Below are 26,735 nucleotides of genomic sequence, written 5' to 3'. Positions count from 1 at the left end.
TCAAGAAGGAAATGGCAAACCATTCCAGTATATTTGCAAAAAACAAACCAAAACCAAATGAGATCATAAAGAGTTAGATATGACAGAAATGACTGAACAACAAATTTAGAATTTTTTTTTTAAATTTAGACTATATTTTAGAATTTTAATAGTGTCAACAATTTACAATCAGTCACTTCAGACAGGAAAGACTCTTTTGATATCAAATTATCAATCACTCAAAATTTTCCTTGAGAGTTTTAGGAATGATTAAGAAAAATGATTTGTTTGGACTGTTTAAACTACAAATAGAGGGTGCATTTATAGATATTGCTAATTTTTGACTTTTGAATTTTGATACTATTAAATAAACGTACATACAATTGATAATCTAAAAAGATTATTTTTGAAATACTTTGAGACTTAAAAAAAAAAATCAAAATACTCAAAGAATTCCATCAAAATTCTTTATGTTTTGGTCTCTCTGGTATAGATCATATAATGAATACACAAAGAATTAGGTTGAAGAAACTCTCAGTGTAGGAATTTGGAAACTGTCTATCTGAGGTACATCAGGTTAAATGACTTTCTCAAAGTCATAAAACCAGTAAGTGCCAGAGAACCCATATTTTCTTGATTCCATACTTAGGGTCCCATTTTTTTAATATTTAAAAACAAATTTGTGAAAATTCTTAGAAACAGACAAAACATTTGTACTTGTGTGTAAATGTGGCTAAATGATCAATAATCATTAACTCAATGGCATAAAACAGTTTATAGAAAAACATAATATATAAATGAATGGTTATCCTATGGTTTGTAATCTTGAATCCATGTAGCATAAAAATTACAAGAATTAGAAAAAATATAGACTTTTGGTGTATAATTGTAGTGTTCTCTTTGTTTAATCACTAAATTTAACCTAATGCTTAAATTATATTACCCAAATGACAAATGATAAGGGAGGAAAACACTATGCTACTTTGCATGTCAAAGTTTGTACACATATAATTTTTTAAAATCAAAAACCAATAGGGTTCCCAAAGTAATGTGCCAGTGTCTCAGATAGGAAAACATTTTCTTAAAGATATAAACTTCTCTAGATCAAAATGAAGGCTTTTAGAGAAATATATAGTTAAGAGTTAAAGCAACCCCCCACCCCTCTCTTCCAGGCTATACAGTCCACAAAGATCCTACCTGCCTGAATGTGTTCCTATGGCCACCACTGTGCCACTTGGATGGAAGTCTGCACAGTGTCCTGGTTCCTAGAAGAGAGATACACAGCTGTTGTGGATTCACCAAAAAGTCTCCATAGATATAAAAAAGCAGTGGCAGTAAAATATATGAAGATGGGTTTGGAGGTCCCATGAAGACATTAAATTCCAATGAACTTTATCATAGTCATAATAAACAAAGGATGGAGATGAAATGGAAGAGAATCTGAAACTGGAAATGGGTAGGGGCAAAAAAAGGAAAGCACAGGACTAAAAGAACTTGGGAAAACAAGGAGCAGATGGAGAGCAGAGAATATACCAAGACTACACTGTCTGAATTGGATGAAAGTAAAACTCAGCCCTCTTCAGAAGGCAGCATGCAAATTTTTGACCAAAATACAGTGGTAATAGGGTCTCAAATCATCTCAATTCTTCTTATTTTAACAATACTGATATGATAATGCACTGCCATTTTTACCACTGACAATGCAAATAAATGGAGTTTTTACTCTTTAATTCACTTCTTTAAAGTAGACTAATATTATATACTTATATCTTTCTTCACATATTCCCACCCTTCTCCAAAACCTTGAATTCTCCAGTTTTTCCCTTTTTATAATTCCCTGGACTCTTCCTACAGGGCTTACAATTCTAGGAATGAATGTTGGCTCACTTACATCCAAAAGCCTGGTCCACTCCAGTCTGTGTTCCACTGAGTTCCACATACATACTTGTCGGTCCTGAGCACAGGTCAATAGTAAATCTTTGAAGGGATGTGTAGCAAGACCCCAAAGTTCATCTGTGTGACCCTGAAAATGAAATACAGTCATGGCTGTGAAAAACAAAAGGGACTCAATCAAACCTAGGCAAAAAAGAATAGGAGGAAACAGTATATCCTAGCTATCCCTGTGACTTCTCCACCAATAAGAAAAATGATAGATTAAGAAATAATTGAGGAAAAAAAAAAAAAGGAAAAGTTATTTTGAGCCATCTTTTCAATGTAAGACCACAAGTTCTACCTATAGACAGTGACTAGTGGAACAAGGGTAGACTGGGACCATAGACTCTCTCTCTCCAGAGTTATGCTGGACCAGCAGCATAGGGAAACCCCTAAGGATGAGGAGTAAGGACTTGGTAAGCAGAGGGCAAAGAAGAATCTACTGGTCACCTCTTGAAAGGAACCTCAGAATGAAAATTCTTAAAATGCTATTGCTAAAATCTACAGTTTCCAAGTCAAAGTATTGAGCCAAAGAAGAATTCAATTACCAAGTGGAATATATCAAGTCAGTATCACATGATTTAGAAGCCACTATTATAAAGTAATAGAGAGCTTAGAATATGATATTCCAGAAGTCCAAATCTATAGACTTACAACCAAGAATAATCTACACAGCAAAAGCGCGTACAATTCTACTGGGGAAAAAAGTGGCTCTTTAATGAAACAGAGAATTTCCAAGCATTCTTAATGAAAAGAATGAGCTGCACAGGAAACAAAATTTAAATATTGGAGAAAAGGCTTCATAAGGAAGGACTATTTACATTCTAGAATTGGGGGGAGAGAGAAAGGAGGGTACATTTTCCTGAGACTGTTATGTTATCTGGGATCATACAGAAAGACAAATAAGATGGAGGGTCCAGAAGTCATTTTTGTTGTTTTCATGATATTAAAAAAAGAATGAGGGGCAGCTAGGTGATGCAGTGAATAGAGCACCAGCCCTGAAGTCAGGAAGATCTGAGTTCAAATCTGGACTCAGACACTTAATACTTCCTAGCTGTGTGATCCTGGGCAAGTCACTTAACCCCAAATGCCTCAGGGAGAAAAAAAAAGAAAGAAAAAGGAATGGAAGTGGAATAAAATATACAATAGAGAAAAAAAGAGGAAAATGAAAGTAGAGCATATTTCACATAATAGGGAAATGAAAATAAAAGTCTGTACAACTGAAAAAGTGATGGGAAGGGCTGAGTCTCACTTAAATCTCATTTTCCTTTGAATTATCCAAAGGGCACACCCACAAATATGCCACGTATAAAGATGACAGAGACATATTCAAGTCAATAGAGAAATAAGAAGAAACAGGGAGAATATAAGTGGGAGAGCAAACTTAGGAAGGACTGATTTAGTCATGAAGAAAACAAATTCTAAGTTCATAGGACTTCAAAGGACTGTGAAGAGAGGTTTGAAAGCAAAGTAAGGTCAGCAACTTGTGGTTAGGGCTTTGGGAATGGGAAAAGAAGAGAAGGGCAGGAGCTTGGAAGCCATTTTCATTGAGCAAAGAGATTTAGTGCTAAGCACAGGCTTGATGTAAATTCCTCTTCCTTGTAATGAGGAAAAGATGATGAGGATGGAGGTAACTACCTTTTTGTCCAAACAGTTAATGCATCTAAGATTAGAAGGGAAATAGTTAATAGAGGGGAAAAAAAAAAAAAGCTTGCAATGAGTTTATCTGAAAGCAGTCTCAATTCCACGAAATAGAACTGATCAAAAATATTAAGAATGAGAGCCATTCCCCAACTGATAAATGGTCAAAGGATATGAATAGTTTTGAAGGAAAAAAATTTAAACTATTTCTAGCTATATGAAAAAACGCTCCAAGTTACTAATAGAAAAATATAAAATTTAAAAAGATTAAAAGTTATTTTTACATGTAAACTCAGGAAAAAAAAACACTAAATAAATAAAAAATACAAATTAACTATGGTGAAAATGTTATTCAACTTTTTTACAGATATTTTGACCTAGAAACACCACCACTAGTCCTCTACTCCAAGAAGATAAAAAAGGAAAATAACAGTTCTTTGGGGGATGGCAAAGAACTAGTAACAAAGAAAGTGCTTCCCTATTGAACTGGGATTGACTGAATGCATTATGATATGTAACTATAACAACATATAATATAATGGAATACTATTATGTAGTAAGAAATCCAGGGATATATTACAGAGAGACTGGAAAGCCATGTAAAGATTAATGAAGAGTGAAGTGAAAAGAACCAGAAGAACAATTTATACTATGGCATCAACATTATAAAAATAAAGAGTTTTAAAAGAATTTAAAAACTGACAATACAATAGTAATTCATGACTGTAGAAGACCAATGAGGAAGAATATTGCCTACTTTCTGAAAGAGAGGTGATGGACTCATGCAGAATGAGACAAATATAATTTTGTACATGAATATGAGCTATATAAGAATTTGCTTTTGCTTATTTATTATAAGGTTTTTCGTTTTTCTTTTTTTTGGGGGTGGGGGAAGCGGTCAAGGAGGATAGGGAAGGGAAATGAGAAGACAAAAATAAGGACTTGACAACTCAAAATAATTTTTATTTAAAAAAAATAGATGTTAAGAGCAAAAAAAGGGAGAGGGGGTCTTACTAAGAATTTTATTTAATGCTGAAAAACAAAATGACTTACCTGTACTTCTATTTGAAAACCATCATTAAATGTTCCCCGTAGAATAAAATTTCTTGATGTGCCAACTAAAAACTCATCTGCCTTTCCTTCTGCAACTGCTCGGATTGCTCCATACTGTTCAGGAACCTAAAAATTAAATTTCTGTGAAGCCATTTTGTACATTTAAATAAACACAGTAATGAGGGTCTTTGAAGGCTGCATTTGGAGTACACATTTATATTTTTTTTTTGTGGAAGGGCGTCAACTATTGATCAATAAAATGATAGCACTATATGTCAGGAAACTGCTTGACTTGGAGCGTTGAGAGGCCTGCACTTATTCCCATCTTAGATCTACTAACTAGGTATGTGGCTTTGGACAAGGCTCTTCATTTTTCTCTTATCCAGTTTCTTCTTCTGTGTGAGTAATGATATACCTAATACTCAACACAAAGAGTCACTGAAATGAAGTGAAAAAGCTCTGTAAAACCTTAAAGTGCCACATTAGGTGCAAATTACTATTAATTACTCTCTAGGTAAAAGTATACTAAGTATTCTACCTAAACAACTAATTCCTTCTTTAGTTGGTCCAAATAGGATTCTAATGGTGTGAAAATAGATATTATCAAAGAACAGAATGGAAAACTTTATTCTAGAACAAAGGACAAAAAGTGCAAATGGTACTAATTGGATATTTCTCTGGGTACAAAGGAGTTGCACTTTCCACTAGAAAGTTAAAAATTAGGGGAAATGGAATTGTCTGATTGGTCCAAAGCTATGACAATCAAACTATGAATCAGCTTCTATCTATCTGGAAACAAAACTCAAGAGATTGTCAGGGTTCAACTTTTCAGAAAAACTCCTATTTAAAAATTCACCTACTATGTATTCTGATGGAATCAATTGATCAAAGATGGACAGAAGCAGCTACACCCAAAGAAAGAACACTGGGAAATGAATGTAAACTGCTTGCGTTTTTGTCTTTCTTCCCAGGTTATTTTTACCTTCTGAATCCAATTCTTCCTGTGCAACAAGGGAACTGTTCAGTTCTGCACACATATATTGTACCTAGGATATACTGCGACATATTTAACATATATAGGACTGCTTGCCATCTAGGGAAGGGGGTGAAGGGAGGGAGGGGAAAAGTCGGAACAGAAGTGAGTGCAAGGAATAATGTTGTAAAAAATTATCTAGGCATGAGCTCTGCCAATAAAAAGTTATAATAAAAATAAATAAAATTATAAAACAAAAATTCACCTACTTTGAAAAAAATGAAATTTAATAAAACATATATTTAATAAATACCTTTTATGGGGCAATACGTCATTTCTTGACTATACAGAGATAAAAGAAAAACTAGGTTTTTGCCTTCACGGGTCTTCCATTTTATCAGAGTATGTGACACATATACAGACAAGTAGAAAAATTATCTTAAAGAAAGAAATCAATTTTAGCTTTGAGGGAGAAAGAAATCAGGAAATTCTCAAGAAGGTGGTAGAAACTGAGCTGAAGTTTAAAGAAAGAGAGAAAGATTTTAAAATATGGAGGGAATGCACTTCAGGCATGGGGGTGGGGAAAGAACAGGAATCATGCAAGTGAATGGAAGAGAATATATTATTTAACTGATATGTTGTTAAAGTGAAGAAGAAAACTCACTGACTTTCCTTTCTTGATCACTTAACCTGCCCAAACAAAAACAAATCAACCACCACTCTGAATCCTATTTAAAAGCAACTTTAGATTTTGACATCACTGAAAAGTACATGTTTATATCTTATATAATCTCAAGGTCTTTTTGATTTTTTTCTTTTTTTTTTTGGGGGGGGGGTTGTTTTTGGATAAGATAGTACTGCATTTCCAAGTATTAGACAGCTAGGTGATGCTGTGGGATAGAGTGGTGGCCATGGAGTCAGGAAAATCTGAGTTCAATAGCAGACTTACATATTATGAGCTGTGTGATCTTGGGCTACTCAATAAAGCTCTGCTTGTTTGCTTTATTTTTCTCATCTGTAAAATGAGGGTAATAATAGCTCCTCTCTCCTAGGACTTTTAAGTATCAAATGAAGTGATTGCAAACTGCTTAGCACAGTCTTTGGCACATAATAGAAATTAAATAAATGGTTACTGACTCATTTTTACAGAAGAGATTCTGTGGCATTGTGGAACTTGATGCAATGCATACACTGTGATCTACAGACAAGTCCCCATGGGGAATCTCACTGGCTATACAGAATCTCTCTTATATTTTAACTTTGTGTAAGACATCATCCAAGATAGTGGTAGATATGACTGGCATGCATACCTACGCACGCACACACACAACACACACACACACACACACACACACACACACACACTTTATGCCTTGCTTCATATTAATCATCAGAGGTTTGATGAAAAAAAATTCTTTTTTTGTGGCTGCATCTTATTAAATGATTCTGTTATGATCTTAACATACACAGGGGTAGTAGTATGAAAAAAATCCTTTAAGTTTACATTTTATTTTACACAGAAAAATGTCTTTTATGAGGGAAAGGAGCAATTGTTGAATAGTAAACACAAAGCTTTTCTTTTATTTCCAGTTAGTTGTATGACTGAAGAGACAGTCTTCTGTGAAAAACAATTTCAAAAAACTTGCCTGTTCCCGGGCTCATATTCTCACAGAGGTCAGGAGATGAAAAAAAATCTGGTAATTTGAGTTTTTGTTTACATTTTAGGTGAACTAGAGATTTCTGGAAGTAAAAGCACAGTTCCCATTGGAAAGGACTATTCTAGTGCCCCCTTTATTTTCTTGTAATTTGCAATATGTGGGGTGTATGTGTGTGTGTAAAATGTTGGTTACAATTACAGATACTGCCATATTTCTTCGAGAAACTATTAAATCAAATCCAAACTTAAATAACAGTAGCTCCCATGAGTATTATCCATTTTATAGATAAGGACCCTGGAATTCAGAGGTTGAAGTGAACTATAGCACAGATTCATGTCTGACCACAAAGCCAGGGCGCTTTGTCTATTACAGCACTACATTGCTTCAGGATCTGGGAGATGAAGGGAATCAGTTTAAAGTTTTGTACCTAAACTTCAGTACTTTAGAAAATTATAGGATAATAATTTTGGCATTGAATGGTAAATGTTTATAGACTAATGGATATATAGGACAAATAATCTTTTTTCCCCAACACCATTTAATTTTTTATTTTTTGTTGCCTTTTGCTGAGGCAATTGGGGTTAAATGACTTGCCCAGGGTCACACAGCTAGGAACACCACCATTTATTTTTAAGAATAAAGGGTTTTTCTATTTGCTAACATCCCTGTTCTAAGAAAGGTAACTGTAAATGACAAAAATCATTATTTTGACATAGTTTTCCCATGTTTAAAGCAAGTGAGTGAAAAGAGGGGGAAAAAAAAAGGAAGGAAGGAAGGGAAAGAGGGAGAGCACAGAAGGCAAGCCAAGGATCAAAACAGTAGTGCTAATCTTTATCTATGTTATCGCTATTCAGTTGTCTTGAGTTGTGTTTGATTCTTTGTGACTTCATTTGAGGTTTTCTTGGCAAAGAGTTTGGAGGAGTTTGTGTTTTCCTCCCCAAATCATTTTACAGACGAGGAAACAGGCAAATAGAGTGAAGTGACTTGCCCAGGAATACTCAACTAGAAAGTGTCAAAGACCAGATTTGGACTCGAGAAGATGAGTCTTCCTGACTTAAATTGAGTTTTCTGTGTACTATGGTACTGTCTAGCTGCTCCATCTTCATCTGTAACTGGCTATTTCAGAGTTTGAGAAGGGCTAATAATTTTATTTAGAATCAAAGTCTCCCCTCTTACCTCTATTTCTCTTTCAGGGTTTAGGTCATGATCCCACAAAATTACTTTTCTGTCTTTCCCTCCTCCAGTTAGTAGCATCCCATTCCTCATTTGACAAAGTGTGAAAACACTGCCATCATGAGCTTTGATTTGTTTGGTTATTTGATACACACCTATAGTGAAGAGGAAAAAAATAACATTGGCCATTCCATTAAGAGTTTAGAATTATAGAGCTAGAAACAAGAAATATGTAGAACAATTCAGAATACTGAGATGATTCGATAACTCAGAAAACCAAAATTACAGAGGAAAGACTAAAGATATATTCTAAATTTATTTAAAGAATCTGAACATTAAGGTAAAAAAAATACTAAATGTCTGAAAATAGTTTAAAGTGTATTGCCCCTGCCCTTCTATTTCAACCTGTTTAAAAACTATTTATCACCTTAGTAATCCCACTCTGCATCTGGGTGCTTTGATACTAAGCTTTCATTATATTTTGTGTCCAACAAGGCTTCAAAGGTACTTTCCAGTTGTTTCAAAGCATGGGAATATTTTCTAACTCCTTTTAATGTCTTAGTCCCCCCATTAGAATGCAAGCTTCTAACGGGCGAAGATTATCTTGCTCTCTATCATTTATATATTCACAATTAACACAGCACCTGGAACACATTAAAAACTTTTAATACTAGTTTGCTGATTAATTCTTTCACTCAAATTACTGAGACAGACTATCTCCTGTATCAATTAATATAATAAGCAAAATGATATTTGACACAAAGTAATATAGGTTCAATCCCAATGAAGAATTCTGTTTCACATCTATTTAATAGATGGCTTCAAAGAAGAATAATTTTCTTGTCGATTCTTTACAATAAGTAATCCTGAATAATAGTTTACTGATCTCTGCCTATTTACTCTTTAAAATAAAAAAATTAAAGTGTAGGTTTTTTACATTACAAAGGTTATGATTTTTTTTTTAAAGCATTTATTAAGAACTTACTTGCTATATATGCAAAGTCCTATGCTAAGCCCTGGGGATACATAGAAGCCCTGCTTCTTCTTAAATGGTATTTCTTTGCATCAATAAAATTCTATCAGTTTTTGATGCAGAAGTTTCCAATGTGATGAAGAACCTATTGAGTGCTCCAAAAAGAGTTAATCCCTCATTATGTCCTCAAAATTCCTATTGCCCCAAAATTATTTAAATTGTGAAACCTAACTAGAGAGTTTAAAGGAATAAAGGCATGAATGTGAAGTGATGTATATCAACTCCTTTTTACTTACTAGATTAGGAAAATTCTTTCAAGGGCAGCTAGGTGGCACTGTAGATAGAAAGAACATTGGCCCTAGAGTAAACTGGACCTAAATTCAAAAGTGGCCTTGGACACTAGCTGGATAAATCACTTAATCCCAATTGCCCTTTTCCCTCTCCCCCTCAAAGAAAAAACAAAGTTCTTTCACACTTAAGTTATAGAGAAGCTAGATATTAATTACTTAATTTCCATTTCTCAAAGCCTTAGAAAATAATTTTTAGCAAATTATGTCTGCCAATTAAAACAAAACAAAACAAAACAAAAACTCCATGTGTTTGCAATCTTTGGTATTAGTGCTACAGTAAGCCCAATGCTTTCTCCACTCTTTCACATATCCCTTTCTTTTATGGCCCAATCCAGCAGAGTGCTAAGCACATACACATAGCAGATGCTCAATAAAAGCTTAACTATCCTTGGGTATAGTGTTTTAAAATTTTCAAAGTGCTTCATTATGTAATCACTATAAAGCAACTACAGAGTTGATTTTTTTGTGGTCAACCAACAGTAAACACAGCAGAACTATAAACAGTAATAAGACTTTCCTTTCCCCAAAACAAATGGAAAAACATTTTTGATCACTTTTTTTAGTTATACTTCCTATAATTTCCTCAGTTGATCCTTATAAGAGTAGGAATTGTTATTTTTACAAACAGGGAGAGAAACTAGAGTAAAGAGAGTTTAAACTCATTGTAGAAGTTCATATACCTACTTTGCCAGAGATAGAACAAGTCTTTTGATTCCAAGACTAATGCTCTTATCATTAAGGGGCTCATATGTGATATAGGGTTTAGCCTAGTACAGTACAAGACAGATTTTTTTTTTTTTAATAACAGTGTTTAATCTAAGTAAGATGATTAATTTTCTTTTGCTATATAAATGCTTGAAAGTTTAAAAGTTCTAAGAAGCCTTTTGGGGATACCAAACATGACCCTCTTTTCCTTCCCCTCTCCAGAGGTAAGGGGTTGACTTGGCCAGGGTCCATATTTGAGGCTATATTTGAACTCAGGTCTTCTTAACTGCAAGTCCAGCGCCTCTGTATCCACTGTGCCACCTAGCTGCCTCATGACCCTCTTTTCTAAGCATATAGATAGGAATAGAACTGTAATTTTTAGATATTAGAGGGAGGGACACACACACACACACACACACACACACACACACACGGGGGGGGGGGGAAGGGAGAAAGAAGGAGGGGAGACACAGAAAGAAAAGGAGAGAAGGGAGAGAGAGGGAGGGAGACAGAGACAGAGACACAGAGACAGAGAGAGAGAGAGAGAGAGAGAGAGAGAAAATATGAGAATAAATGATAGACAGACAGACAGAAAAAGAAAAAGGGAGAGAGAGGGCTTTAGTGCCAGCTCTCACATTAACTAGCTGAGTGGCCTGAAGCTAGAAGTCATTTTCTTTGAGTCGTTTTTTTCCATCTGTAAAAGGAATGAACTCTATTCAGTGTTGGACTAATGTATTTTCTAGTTCTGAGTTAAAGATTACTATAGAAAACATTTTCTACAAAGAAAGTAGAAGATCCTGCCAACCATTTTGACAAATGTGATCCGACAAGATAAGATGGTACACCTACTATTATTTCATTGGTGCTCTAATTGGACAAGAAGAAAGGAAAAGAAATGCCCAAATACAAAGAATAGAGCAGAAATCTAATAAGCTAATTACTCATACCATTAATCTCAAAATAGCTGACTTAAAAGTCAAAAAAAAAGACAACTTCTTTCATGGAGTTAATATACTACTAAAAAAAATTAAGATCATTTATGTTAATTAAACAATCACAAAATATAAAAGCATAGTTTACCAATTTCCATCAAAATCTTCTCTATTCTCCTAAATACAGGCTTAAAAAATAACCATCCTATAGATTTCTAAAGCAAAAGAATTCTTAGACACTTATAGCCTAGTAGGACAAACTTTAACATTCTAATGTTAGCCTTAAATTCGGCTGAACATGAATAATCTTATATTCTAGTAGATTTTTCCTCAATATATTTCCTAAAAAATCTCACATTAATATAATTAAAAGAATCTTTGTAATTCAGGTTTAGACTCAAATCTAGGGTAAGTTTCCCTTTAGTATTTACAGATAAAACTGATTTACAAATGAGTCCCCCCCTCCTCCTTTTTTGGCTATAACCAAAGATATATTAAAAAAAAAAAGGCTACTACTTTAAATTCAATAATGTCTAAAATGATTGCCAAGAAAAATAATTACATTAGAATTTATAGGCTGGTATACATTCTGGCTTAACTGCACCAATTTATGGAAATTTAACTGCAGAACCCTCTTTTTATTTAACTAAATATTCAACAAAAATTACCATGAAACACAAACTAATCCTGACCTGTCAAAATAAAATATATTTGTAGGACTTCTTTTTAAGGCCCATAAATGGCTGAAAGAATGACTTTTACATTTTTGCCAAATTTGGCAATCATGGTTAAACATCAGATTTATACTGGTGTTTCCTTAATCTAACAATTCCCAAATTAATTCATCCTTGAAATACTTTTTGAATTTGAAATATATTAATGGAATGTATTAGTCCTGGACCAGAGATACAAAATATCACAGTTTGAAAAACTTTGGATTAAAATAAAGATAAATTTCATACTGAAAAAATTGTACCAAATAATGATACATAACTTCAAACAAAATATTATCTCAACATAGTTTCATGGCAGTCCTATTCACGTTACTGAAAAGCAGTGAAGATGATTAAGATTCTTAGATATGAAGTTGCTTAGATATGAAGTGGATAGAATGTTGGGCTTGGAATCAGTAAGACCTGGATTCAAACACACCCTCAGACATTTACTGGTGAAGTCACTTAACCTTTGCTTCAGTTTCTTAGTCTGCTAAAAAGTGATAATTACAGCACTTACCTCCCAGAGGTTATTGTGAAGACAAAATGAGATATTTGTAATGTAAATGGTTGCACACTTTAAATTGTTATATAAATGACATTATTTGACACTATTAATTTTGTAGCTTACTTGTGATCCATTTTCCACTTTAACTCCTTGTCATAGGCTTCTGCTCCAACCATTCTAGTGAAACTACTTTCTCAAAAGTCACTAAAATGGCCTTCTAATCTTTAAACCCGACGATCTTTTTCAGTACTCATCCTTTTAAGACTCCTCTGCAGTATCTGACACTTTTAAATGTCTCTTTTGTGATACAACTATCCTTTTGTTTCTATGAAACCACATTCTTAACACTGGAATGTAAGTTTAGTCCCTTAAGACAGTTCATTCATGTTTATCTTTTTTGGTTCTCTTAACTAATCTTTGCACTTCAGAATTTCTAGGTAGGTCTAGACTTTTCATCTGGACAGCTTGTAAGCCTCCCATTCAATACAAGATCCATTTTTCTCCCTGTGGAATTGAATTCAAATTTTGCCACATAAATTATTCTTGGTTATAAGCCTGTGGCTACTTAGTGTTTGAATTCTTTCTGTAAGCTTGCTGCATTTTTCTTTTTCCCAGAATCTGAGTTTTGGCCAAGACATTCCTAGGAGTTTTCATTTTAGGGTTTCTTTCAGAAGATAACTGACTAATGAATTTCTATCTTGCTTTAAAATTCTAGGAGGTCTGGGTAGTTTTTCTATGTACTAAATGTGATGTCTATACTCTTTTTTACATCATGGCTTTGGTCCAAAGATTCATAAATTCTCTCTGTGCTGTTTTCCAGGGAAGCTGTTTTTACTATAAGATACTTTACATTTCTTGATTTTAGTTTTTTAACTTTAATATTTCTTGTGATCTTGTGGAGTCATTAGTTTCTATCCCATTCTACTTTCCAAGGAGTTTCCTGTTTGGGCAGTTTTGTACTTCTTGTGACAAGCAGTTAATTCCCCATTCAATTTTTTCTTCTACACCTCTCCTGTCATTTAACACTTATAATCTAGGGCAAAGTCTAAAGTCTGATAACTGTCCAATCTAGTTTGAGATCTGCAAGTTCCTATCCTGATCCTGAGTTTGAACACACTGGACTACTACTAAAGTTGGCTTACTTGCAGCAGGGAAAAGCTCTGCTGGTTCAAAAGAATAGAACTGTGTGCTTCTTTTTGATCTAAGATTCGTGACCTGGTTAATCTTTTGCAGGCTTCAGAGAGTAAGAAACTGGAATTGAGAACTTGCTCTTCTCCTTGAGTCCAAGTCACATAGCTGCTAATTGCTTCTGAACTTCATTCTTGCTATGCACATAGGGTAAAACCTGCATCTATTCCTTACCCTGGATTGTTCCTCCTAGGTTCAGACTTAGGAAGCCTCTTCCTCCATCAGCCCTAGATCTGTGACTTGAGTCTGGATAATGAGTGCCAAAGTTTCCATTGGACACATTATTCCTGCATCCTGTAAAAGGTTTAGCCTTCTATGTGATAGATCTCAGACCCAGTCTTACTTGAGTGTACAGATTCTCCTTGTTCTGAATTTTATAAACAACTATTCTATTTTAGTCAAAAGTCTGAATCATAAAATCAAAAGATAACCATTTTATTCCTTCCAACAACCACAATTACTCATACTTATATAGTATCATGTTGCCCTCTTGTAAAGGAGAAAAGTGAAGCTTAGAGAAGTTGGTGACTTGTCTTTGGTTATAAGATTTCTAAATGTTCCTACTTCAGATATGAAATGCTCCCAACTCCAACGCCCATGTACTTTTCACTAAATACACAATAACTCTTAAGTATAGGCAACTTTCATATTGTGAGTCCCTAGACAAATTTTTAACTTAAGTTGCTTCTATAGGATGTATTCTATGTATTTTGAATTAAAAGCAATGTTTTACAGGTGATCAGCTTCCTAGTCAATCCCTTAAAATTATTCATTATCTGGTTACAACACATTTTTCCAGACCTATTTCACAGTATTTCCCTTTAAATACCACACTATCTCCTGTCCTTTGCATGAAGTTTTCTCTTTTGAACTCAATTCCTCTTTTCTAAATTTCTTTAAGGATCAACCCAGATAGCAACTTTTTAATTCAGTTTCCCTCTCCTTCCAGGCTACATGTTCTTTCTTTCAATAATACTGACTGGCTCTTTTTTTTGCCCTTGTATTAATTACACTTACCTGTGTACATATAATTATCTCTGGTAGAATAGAATTTCCTTGACAAAAGGTGTTTTTCATTTTTGTATTTCTATCCCTGATATTTAGCACAGAATATTACACATAATAGTTCTTTATAATTATTCAATGAATTGAATAATTTAGAATGTTTCAGTGAAAAATGTGTCCAGAATTCCAACACGGAATGTCAGAAACACATACGTTCTGCCCTCAAACTGCAATGGAAATGGAAATCTGCCCAATTCCAAACCAGTCTGGGATAATCATCCCTCTTCTGAAATGTTGTAGTATCCATACCCTGTATCATTCCTGAAACATTCATTATATTATCTTGTTTAGTTAACTTTTCATATGTTATTTCTTCAACTATATTTCAAGTTCTTTAGGGATTGTCTTAGTAACGATAGATGACATCTATATAGAAATTTAAAGTTTACAAAATGTTTTATACACATCATCTCATTTCACAGATGAGGACAAGGGTTGAAGGATGTCAAGTAATTTGTTCATGATTAGGTACCTGGCATCAGTGTTGGTACTGGTATTCCAATTCAAATTTGTCTTGCCTAAGTTAGCCTCATGCCCTTAAAAATTTTTTTTTTCTTTTAAAGATTGATCATTACATTTAAATCAGAGCTATGTGCTTTTTAAAAAAGCAAGCCATCAAGGCATGGCATGAATTATTTTTTCAGAAAATATATTTCTTAAGAAAGCCAACAGTTTTTAGGGAATCCTCAATGAAAAAATAACACTGTATCTTGGGGTTTCCTTTTATATTGCCTATTTACTTTTCCATCTCATGTAACCTAAATAAAACCATAAGAAATGAAGTAGAAATCAGGAAACATAAAAGAAATGAACAATAATTATGTAATTGCACACTATACCTTTAGGTCCTTTTCCAGGTGTGGGTTCTACAGTAGTTTTGTTCCATATAAGAATGATTCCACCTGAGTCTCCCGTAAGAACATCTCCATTCCCCAAGAAAGCTAAGCACTGAACAAATTTAGGTTTTTCATATTTCTGTAATGAAATAATGAGAGAATTTTTAAATTTTCCTATAGATCTATATACTTTAATCTAATTCAACATATTACATTTTTGTTTTCTAAATTAAATTATAACATTCTGCTCCTTACTCCAAAAATTCCTTGTTTTCTTGTTAGTGAATTCCCACTCCAGGTCCAAAAAAAGATATGAGATTTGCCACATGTTATTATTGTATTTGCATCTGTTGGATGAAATTCTACAGCCAAAACAACTTCATTTGTAGTCTGTGGAAACAAAAATAACAAAACTTTAGAAGATGTATACTCTCTGGTCACTAAATTAATAATTATACTTTCTTGCCTTTTAAGGGCATTACTACTTTCATAAAATTAAGGAGAGATTCAGTGCCTTTTTTAGTGTGAGGTTCTTGTTGACTTCTGATTTAAAGACTGACATTATCTACCTACCTACCTACCTACCTATCCATTTTACTAGGCTTCAAAAGGCTAGGAATGGTGTCTATAATGGTAGTGTAATCCATCTGTTTATGTAAATTAGAAAAAATATGCATGTAAACCTACTTGTTAAAAAATAAACTGAACAACCAAAACCAAGAAACCAAACCAAACAACTCATGGCACAAAATAATATGAAAAAATTGAACAGTTTTAGAACTGGGAGTTGGAATATCTGTGATAGAGTCAAAATTGGAACAAAGAATCCTTGTGCCTGTTAGGATCTTAAACTTTTTTTTTTTTTTTTTTTTGAGTTTATTAACAGTAATGTGTTTCAGTGGCAACTGAAAGTATTAAGTCTGTTTTTCATTGATTCACAGAAAGAAAAAAAATGGATGAGAACAAAAACATAAATGAAATGCTATGTGGCAATTGAGCCAGAACAGATACTGCATTGATTTTACTGGTACTCTTATTTTATGCTCTATTATCACTGCTTCAGAGAGAAGTCTTTTGGACATTTGCATTATTTTATAATTAATTTCTTTGTAAAGGTTATCAGTTCAAATGAACTCTATACATGGAACATGTCAGATTTAAAAATTCCACTCTAATGAGTTTACTTAAATAGTTAAACAGAGCTATGATCTTATAAATTCAGAAGCTCTCTACAATAAGATTGCAATTCACCTACCCTTGCCCATCTCATATGATTTGTACTATGACTTCCCAAAAGCAAGCTACAAAATGGTCCAAATCCACTAGACTGCATAAAGTCTTTTTTTCTTTTTTCTTCTGGCTATTCACCTATTGTCTCTTATTAGCCCATCTTTTCTTCTTTGATGACATCTTTTAATTGTGGTGTTTTATGGAGTTCTAGTTACATCTGCCTTTCCATTGCCCTCTGAAATATTTATTCTTATTTCTTTATCAAACATTGTATGCTGTGAGAGAGAGAGAGAGTGTGCGCGCCCATGTGTGTGTGTAGATTGAGCTTACTGCCAAAGAGTAACAATGGTAGAATGCTGGTGTCAAAAAGATGGATCTTTATTTCCAAGGGTAGCTTAGAGTCATAAAAGGTGTTTTATACTTTCCTGAAGTCTAGAATAGTAGTCCATATTTAAATTAGATTAATTCATGAGGTCATAGATTTAGAGCTGGAGGGAACCTCAGAGAGGTTATTTATTGTTAACTCCCTCAAAAAAAACAAAAAAACAAACAAACAAAAAAAAACAATCAAAACTAATGTACAAAGGCACAAAATGACCTCACTGAGCAGACATAGGGATTAAATGGCAGAGCCTGAATTGATGCCGGGTCCTAGGATTCCAAATGCAACAATTTCCTCAGTGGATTATGTTACTACCTCAATTTAGTAAACCTTACATGTAAAGTCTTACACAAGGATTAAAATATCAACTATGTAAGTGTGGAGTAGGGAAGGCATACATAACTGGAAAGTACTTCATGAGAATAAGGCTTTGGTTTTGGAGTAGTTAAGTTCAACACAAGTCAGTGTGATGTGGCAGACAAAAAAGTTAATTTTTGATTTGAGCGGCATTCTGGACTTTAATAGGCTGTGAGTTTGAGACCTCTGCTGTAAAGATTGGATTCAATGGCTTCTTTAATCACCTCCAACTCACATTTTATGATGAGCAAATCATTTGAGTACCTAATATAAATATAATATAAAAAGAGTAATAGTGATGCCATCTATCTTATTAGATTGTTGCAAGAAAATAATTTCATAAGCCTTCCTAGTGCTACATAAGCATCAGCTATTATTATTAATTCTAATATGAATTCTTTTGTAAATAGCAGAACCAGGACTGAAAGCTGGGTTCTTCTGACACCTAAACTCACCAGTATTATCTTAGATTTCTTATTTAAAATGAAAATGCCAGAACTGCTGATGGTGAGGGATAAGAATATATGACCAGGTAAATTAAGTTATATTTGGCAAAAGTTGTCTTCAACAAGATTTGTGGTTTTCCCCTCAACTTTTTTTGTGAGAAAATTAATATTTTATATGTGTTTGAGAGTGGATAAGTATTGTCCACTGTCAAATACATGAGCAATTGCTGCAAGTCCATGTGGGAAAAGAGTATGAAACTAGAGTTCCTACCGTGATGGTAGCTCAAAAAAGTTCTTCTTACATCTGCATCTTTAGGAAATCAAAGTTTTTGGGGTTTTTTTGTTTTTTTTTTTAAGGCAGAATAATCTTGGATCTTTAATGTTGTTCTGTTTTTTTTTTTTTTCCCTGTTAAAAGCTGGTCATTTTGTACCCTGAATTGGATTTAGTGTAAACTTTATTTGACGACCTTTGAATAAAGTTAGAGAGCTAACCAATAAGCTTCTTTTTTCTACACCTCCTCTCCTCCAAAGTTGAACCCTTCCTGCCAACTGACAATTCTTTCATTACAATCCATTCTCAAGCAGGACCAAGAAGGGCCCTTCACATTCCATTATCAAAGTTTTCCTTAATTTTATAAAAATGAGGATGGCTGTTTAATATCTTAAACATTTCTAACAAAAACTATAATGCTAGATTTCCCAAACTTCAAAATGTAAAACATTTAAAAATAGTTAAATGAGTATTTCTACTACTGCATAACATATTAAAATTATCAAACAAGATTTTATTAGAAAAATTACACAGAATACATTTTTGTATCCCTGTATTATCTATGTGATTTTAGAGCTGTAAAAGGAATGTAAAAATAAACACTGTATTTCCCCCCCATTAAAAATTCCTGGAAACTTTATTTCTATTAAAAACTGGGATCCTTTGCAAAGGTGAACAAATCATTAACTCTGAAATCCAATACAAACCTATTATTCTTCAAAATGCAAATTTTAATTTATAAATCTTAAGGAGAGGGACATTGTTCTCCTCCCTCCTTTTTTATGGTGATTATCACTGCAATATTCAGCAAAAGACAAAGAGAATGAAATAGTTTCTTAAACTAATTCAATAATGACTAAAAAATAATAATGTATAGTTCTTACATGACAGAACAAAAAATGAGACCAAAGATTTTTCCCCAAAAATGATAGATTCAGTTAACTTGTTGCCTGATAAGAGTTAGAGCACAGGTCTACCTCTTGTTCAATATATTTTTTCCCTTTCCCATCACCCCAAAAAAGACTAGATGACCCTTAGACTTCTACAACATTTTCATCTTAATGATCAGCTCCTTGTGGTAAAGGCTGTTAAATCAACTATTTTTGTTAGAGCTTCTTCAAATGGCAAACTAATGCAGAATATCAATTACTGCTCCCATTTTCATAGTTTCTTATTTGTATTTGATTATATAGGGATATTCTGTACAAGCTTCTAAAACACTTGAGTTGACTGCAAGCATCTACCTGCCTTTCTTCACTGTGAAACAACCTAATGTGTACATCACTCTGAGTAGCACTGTGGAGCTGAACATTTTTGGCCTGATTTTCAAGTAAGTCATCATCTGTCATCAATGTTCAGATTAAGATCAAAACCAATTCAGTCTACTTTGCATCTTCTAGTTTACACTGTTATCCTGCTGAATTTGTTAACAGTCTAATACTAATACTGATATAATGATAATAACTACTAATACTGAATGGGCATAAAATGCTCCAACTCTTCATCTTTTTAAAACAAAACAAAATGTCTTTAGTTAAAGCCAAGCAACATAGCACAAGGGAAAGCAAAAGTTATCGAGCCTGATGACTCAGCATGCAAAATAAAAGCTACATAATTACAAATATTCACCTAGTATATCATCCTCCTTACCCTACCCCTGGATATAGTAGTGAAAATAAAGTACATTGTGGAGGGGGGGAGGGGGTCTATAAAATGAAATAATCTTTGATGTAAGCTTTTAAATTAGATTTTAATGTAGGCTTTTAATTTGAAAAGTTTAAAAATACACACTCACAAAACACATTAAAAAAAAAAAAAACCTGTCTCTGATTAAACTTTAAAACCAAGTCGTTCTTCTGTTTTGATTCAGACTTGTGTATGAATACAATTTCTTTTAATGAAAACAAAGGCAAGCCATCACATTACTATTAAGAAGAAAAGTTTATTTTGCATATATAGAATCAAAGTTTATACATCTCAATAAAGCTTTCCTAATGATCTAATACTCAGTATTTCATTTAACCTGAATAACAGCTAGAAAAGACACTCTACAACTAGCTCTGCTTTTTAAATCTTGTGTTTTTCCTAGGCTTTAATTCATTAGTTGTTAGGTATAATCAAAACTTCCTTGTCTTCCCAAATTCCACAATGATATCTCACTCAGAAAGGAGAAAAACACAAAATAAAATCATTTTTCCAAATTGCAGACTATCATTCTGAAACTTACAAGGGATATGGCATAAATGAAATAGAGATAGCATTTGAAGACCTTGAGGACAATATTCAAAAGCTGAATGTGTCTTAGGCATTTTTCAGTTACTTTGGAAAGTTGAGGGAATGAAAGTTATTTCTGGCTCAAAAGCAGAGTAAATGATGTAAATTCATTTAGGACATTACTGTACTGATCTGAAACAAAGATTATACTTTCTTCCCCTCCAAAGTTGGCTTATTTTGAATAGGAAAAATGCATGGGAATATAGTTGTGATGTCTTATACGTGTTATCCCTGCTATTGAGGAAACAGAAGCTAGTGGACGAGATCTCAAGTTCTGAGCTGCAGTGGGTCAAACTAATAATCAGACATCCACAGTTTATTATGGTGAGCCCATGGGAGAAAAGATCCAACAGGTTGCCTGGGGGGAAGGGGAGGAGACAGACTGAGAACCATTTGAGGTTGAAAATGACGCAGGTCAAAATTCCTACACATCATAGCCTTTGTATATCTAGCTTGGGTGAGATAAAAAAAAAAAAAATGATGCCCCCAAAATATATCTCTATTTTAAATGAAGAAAAAAATATGAGATGTATGAGGCAGTTAGATGGCACAATAGATAGAGCATCGGCTCTGGAGTGAGATGTACCCAGGTACAAATCCAGCCTTAACACTTAACTAGTTGGGTGATCCTAGGCAAATCACTTAAGCTCAATTGCCTGGCCCCCAAAAAAGATACAACAAAAATGTAAAACGTAAAAAAAAAACCCTTCTGCTATGAATATATTTTAATATGATAACTACATAATTATTTTCATTTAAAAATATCTCATTTTATGGGTATGGCCTCAATTCATAATATTTTAGGAATCTATCCTTTTTTCCAAATACTGGGATGTAACACTAACATTGAAACTTTAATATGCCATTTTTCTGACCTGATCCCGGTGGCTCACCATATTGGTGTCAGATAGTATGGATACTAGATTAGATTTAGCCTTCCTGCAGCTAAGGACCTGAACTCAAGTGATTCACCAGCTTCATTCTCTCCTAGTAGTAAGGATTACTGGTGTTTGCTGCCATGCTAGGCTGTACTACATCTTGTTGTAAATTTTTAGTTTCACTTTATTCTTCCTGTTTTTGGTCTTTGTTGTTGTTGTCGTCATTTCAAAACTAACTCAACTCTGCACTCAGTTCCTGGTATCTGTGTGCTGGTCTCTGTCTTGATTTTCATGTGAGCTAGAATTTCTTCCTCCTCCTGGAGTTCAATTCACACTGAATATGTTGCATATCTAAAAATCAAAATCCCTATTAGACTTAAGATTACTTACCTGAACCTGAAGTTCTATTTACAGCTCTGCCACTAATTAGTCACATGAACTTGATCAAGCACCTTGCCTAATCTGTTCCACTATTTTCTTATTTATAAAATGCATTTGGATTTAATTCATTCAACTCATTCATTAATTCATTTAATAAATTGTTTATTAAAGTGCCCATTACTGTTAAAGTTATCATATTAGGTGTTGGGCAAGTTACAAAATTTAGATAAAAATATGAGCTCTAATTTACCTTTCTTATAGTATACTGGGGATTATGGCAACAATAGAGATAATTATCATAATCAACACATGAGAATTATATATCAAAATATTATCTGAAGTCCAAGGAGAAGATGTTTACTAACTAGGAAAATGCTTTATAGAGAAGATAGCCTTTGTAATGTGCTTTAAATAGTGTGTTAGGAATACAAAAGAAAGAGACTGGGATGAACATATATAGAAATAGTTTGAGCAAAGGCATGGTATTAATAAAATGCAAAGTACATTTGGAGTGCAGAAAGTAATTAATTTGGCTGAAATGTAAAATGTAGTATGTAGAAGTGAATAGTATGAAAAAGTTCAAATATGAGATGCAGCCAAGCTGTATGGAGTCTCTTAAATGAGAAAGAAATCTGAATTTCATTTGGTAAGCAAGAGGGAATAGTGAAGACTTCTAAACAGATTTGAATAGATGAAAGCAAGGATCATATGTCCAACTTTAACATTGTTATAATCCCTGAAAAGGAAATAGGGATCAAGAATATCTTTCATATTTTCAAGATATATTTATGTTCTTTAATACCTTAGTAGCATATTTTTGTTATACAACTGATAGCTGTTTAAGACCTATGCTAAATCTAATCTTATATAACTGAAAGAATATCAAGGGCATATAAATATAAATTATTTATAATGAATTACTATTATGTAACAACAAAAAGAGACAAGTTCTTAGCATTTTAGGGTAGAGAATGTAGCCAAAATATAATGATTCTAGCTAAGCAAGAAAGTAGTTTGTAACAGTCTTAGTTTTCAACAGATTTACAGTTTACCTTTATTTCTGCTCCTTTTGATTTTTTCTGCCAGTCCCACACAGTCAACATGTGGTCATTGGAATCATCAATTACACATAAATGAACACCTGAATCCTATTTTAAAGAAAAGCCCACAAAAATACTTTATTATAAAACATAATAACCATTAAAAATACATCATTAAACTCAAACAATTGTTCCTTATGCCATATAATTATATCAAGCACAACTCTGAATAGATTACAATTTCTTTAAAATATTAAAATATAACTTGAATGAACAAACATGTATTAAATCCTTACTTTATGCATGACACTATGCTAGGCTCTGGTAGTACAATGATGAAAAGTGAGCATTATTATACACAAGGAGCTTAGGGTCAAATGTTGTGAGGAGGGCACACAGGAAATGGGAAGGAAAAAGGATGACGTCTATATAAATAAGTGGGATATACAACAGAATGTTATAAGCAAAGGAGAGCTAAGTAATCTTTTTTACATGGGGGGAGGGATGTACTCAATCCATGTAGTCAAACTTGGTTAGAACATATGAACGGTAATACTGTTAAAAAACAAGGGAGATGTAGGATGGCATCAAGACTATGAAGGGATTTGAATGCTAGAGTCAAGGATTTAACTCTGGGATCAGAGGAATGATGGTACATTAGGAAGATTACAAATAACGAATTGGAAAGGAGATAAGACAGCAGGTGGTAGCTGTGAGAACAGAGGAAAGGGAAAGATAGAGAAATTGCAAAGGTATTAAGACTTGGCAACTGACTAGACATGAAAGAACAGAAAGGGAAGATGGTGATAATATTAACAAAAACAGATGTTAGCAAGAAATGCAGGGGTTTAGTAAGAAATGATGTTATAAATGCTGAGTATGAGGTTTTACAAATATGTCTTGGAAATTAGAAAAAAAAAATATAATACCTATTCCTAGTATTTAATTTATGAGGTTTTCATGGTTTCATAATGTTTAACCTTTTCTAGTTTTGCATTTTTGTGAAGTTGATTTCCTTCAAGAATTATCTAACTCTAGATTGTTCAGTTTGAAAATATAATAAACAATTTTTAGATTTTTCAGACCCTTTGAATTCTCCTATTCATTCTTCTGTGCCTATCTTTATATAATTTTTCCTTTGTTAGTATCTTCAGAGGACTGATGGGAGATGGAAAAGAAAATCAGTAACACACTGGTCAATTATTATTACAGATTAACTAAGAGTAAGCTACTATAATCAAAATGCAATTAAATTCCATTCTATTTTTCCATCAACCCTTTCCATTTCCTTAGTGTGGATTTCACAGTTTAGGAACTAGTGCTGATGGGAGATCTGATCTGCTTTTCTAGGTATTCAATTGACAAACTTATTAAGCACACACTAAGTAGTAGGTATAGTATATGGGAGCTATACATGCAAAGAATAAAGAAGAAATAGCAGATATTCCAGGGAGTGCTTTCTGAAGATCCCTTGATCTTTCCTTGAATGGGGAAATGACAGAATACTTTATTGAAAATATGAAATCAAAGTGTCTCTCCTATTAATGAGTATGTGAGTGGAGACAAAATACAGACAGACATAACTGAACTAGAGAATCTGTAAGCAGAAGAGCATACATACACTGGGAATGTTGTATTGAAATGAAGAAAACTGAAGAATTGAGCTTTATTTTAATTCATATTTTAGCACCATGGCAGCAGCAATCTGGGGTCCAAGGGAGAGATGAAAGCAGGCAAAATTTGTATTTGTTGTTCATCTTCTCCTGCCCTCTAGTCCCATTCTAAACCTTTCAGAAAAACTCATTTCTTTGCCTTCTCTCTCTCTCTATGACAGATAATTCAGTGTCCTCATTCTATTCTAGGTCGGTTCCTTCTCACTTCAAAATTCTCTTTCCTCTTCTTAGTATTAATAAAAATTATAATATCCTGAATGTGACTGATCTGATTAAAGTTTGAGAGGCTGCATGGAAAGTGAAGTAAACAGTAAAAGTCAGCAAGATCACTGTTCAAGTCCCACTTCTGACCATAATAGTTATGTGATCCTGGGCATATTACTTAACCTTAATACTAAGGACACTGGTCCTTGCAGTTCATCTTTCATATTTATTCTGCACCTACTTTTCCGACAGATACTGTGTAAAGGATTGGTAATATAAATATGAAAAGAAAACAATTTCTAGCCCTCAAAGGGCTCATAGTTTTCTTTTAAAGAGAGGCTACAACAGGTATACCAATAAGCAGTCCACGAATTGAACTGAAATTACTACAAAAAGTGGTGAGATCTTCCTTTCTGGAAACTGACTCCAGAGGGTTTAGTTAAGAACTTCATAAGGGGATTTCACTTCTTAAGGTAGAGTTTTACAATGGGATTTGGGTATACGTACAATCTGTAAACTTTTACTAGCTTAAGGAATATATAATGTTTAACTTTTTAACTTTCTTTAGACAAACTAATGTGACTTTGACAGCAAACTAATGTGACTTTGATTTCACATTAATCCTTCAAAAAATTTTCTAAAATGCCAACTTTATAAAAATCTTACTGCTTTTGAAAAATCCAGACAACCCACTCCACGTTCAAAAGTTCCAAGCCCGATGACCTGCAATGTGGCCAGACTGACAGAGTCCCAAACTCTGACATGGGGTTGTAGAGGCTACAAAAGGAAAGTGACAAGCATAAGGAAGATAGTTAAAATAGGCAATAAACCAATCATTTACTTAAATTAATAGCAAGACCATAACAATTACCACATAAAAATAACTTAACTAGTATGATGAATTAAAAGGAAAAAAAATAGGATAATATAAATTATTCAATCAACCAAGCAACAAACATTTATTAAGTGTCTGTCACAGAAACCTTAGGTACCATATTAGACACTGGGATTATGAAAATAAAGAATGCTCCTGGGGAGGTACACATATAAATAAGTATACAATACATAAAAAAACCAAAACAAAACCAAGTTCTGGGGGTGATCAGAAAAAAAACAAGTAAAAGGCAGTGCTTAAACTCTGAGTCATAAGGAAATACTACTTTAGAAGTAGAAATAAGAGCACCTAGAGATTGGAGCTGGAGGAAAACAAAGAATACCAATTTAGTAAAATGGTAGAATGATGTATAATTATGCTGGGAAAATAGGGTGGGGTTAGGTTTTTAAAAACTTTAAATGCTTTTCATTTGTATTTTTATTCTAGATTAAAAGGGGAGTGCCACTGAAATTTTTCTGAGAAGGGAAATATATAAAAGTAATGCTCCAAAAATCTAAAAATTTAGTGTCAAGAATTTTCTTCTTATATTATGGAATTGAAGTTTTTATACTTCTTTCCTATGAAAGTCTTATCAAGTTTCATTATAATGTTGAACAAACAATCCTACAGAATTCCAAGGTTAGAAGGGAACAGAAGCCATCTAGTCCAATCAGTATAAGAATATCTGCTACAGGATACCTGAAAAGTAGCTATCAAAATTTTGACTGAAGAACTACAGTAGAAACCCAGTTACTCCTGAAGCAGCCTATTCCCCATCAGAGAAATTCTAATGGTTGGAAAAGCATTTTCTTTCTTAGAACAAGTTTAAATCTTCACCTGCCCAATATTCCTAGTAATACTCTTTGAGACCCAGGAAAATGAGTCAATTACAGGAAGAATATTCCCATGAACCCCCAAAGTCTAGTCTCCTCTTGAATAAAGGTTTTCTTTTCCTTTGACCAATATTCATGTGGCATAAACTTGAGACCTTTTTTTAGCATTTTTTTTTTTTGGCTTATTAACAGCATTATTAAATGTGACTCTTA

General features: G+C 33.5%; 1 protein-coding gene across 4 annotated transcripts in view; it reads right to left on the bottom strand.

The window, feature by feature from the left end:
- The window catches only part of EML4 (EMAP like 4), a 144,282-nt gene that overhangs the window by 27,372 nt on the left and 90,175 nt on the right, over positions 1–26,735 (bottom strand). For all 4 annotated transcript variants that reach the window (XM_012540246.3, XM_012540247.3, XM_031950406.1 and 1 more), the window contains 8 exons: positions 25,482–25,592; positions 22,951–23,046; positions 15,935–16,069; positions 15,683–15,818; positions 8,413–8,564; positions 4,606–4,731; positions 1,871–2,002; positions 1,177–1,244 (listed from right to left, as the gene is read on the bottom strand). In XM_012540246.3, coding sequence (XP_012395700.1) covers positions 1,177–1,244; positions 1,871–2,002; positions 4,606–4,731; positions 8,413–8,564; positions 15,683–15,818; positions 15,935–16,069; positions 22,951–23,046; positions 25,482–25,592 — 956 coding nt within the window. The remainder of the gene's footprint in view (positions 1–1,176; positions 1,245–1,870; positions 2,003–4,605; positions 4,732–8,412; positions 8,565–15,682; positions 15,819–15,934; positions 16,070–22,950; positions 23,047–25,481; positions 25,593–26,735) is intronic.

This window comes from Sarcophilus harrisii, chromosome 2 (genome assembly GCF_902635505.1).
Source record: "Sarcophilus harrisii chromosome 2, mSarHar1.11, whole genome shotgun sequence".
NCBI classification, from domain to species: domain Eukaryota; kingdom Metazoa; phylum Chordata; class Mammalia; order Dasyuromorphia; family Dasyuridae; genus Sarcophilus; species Sarcophilus harrisii.
The sequence above is the reverse complement of the archived record's forward strand: the minus strand, read 5'-3'. Positions and strand labels throughout refer to the sequence as shown.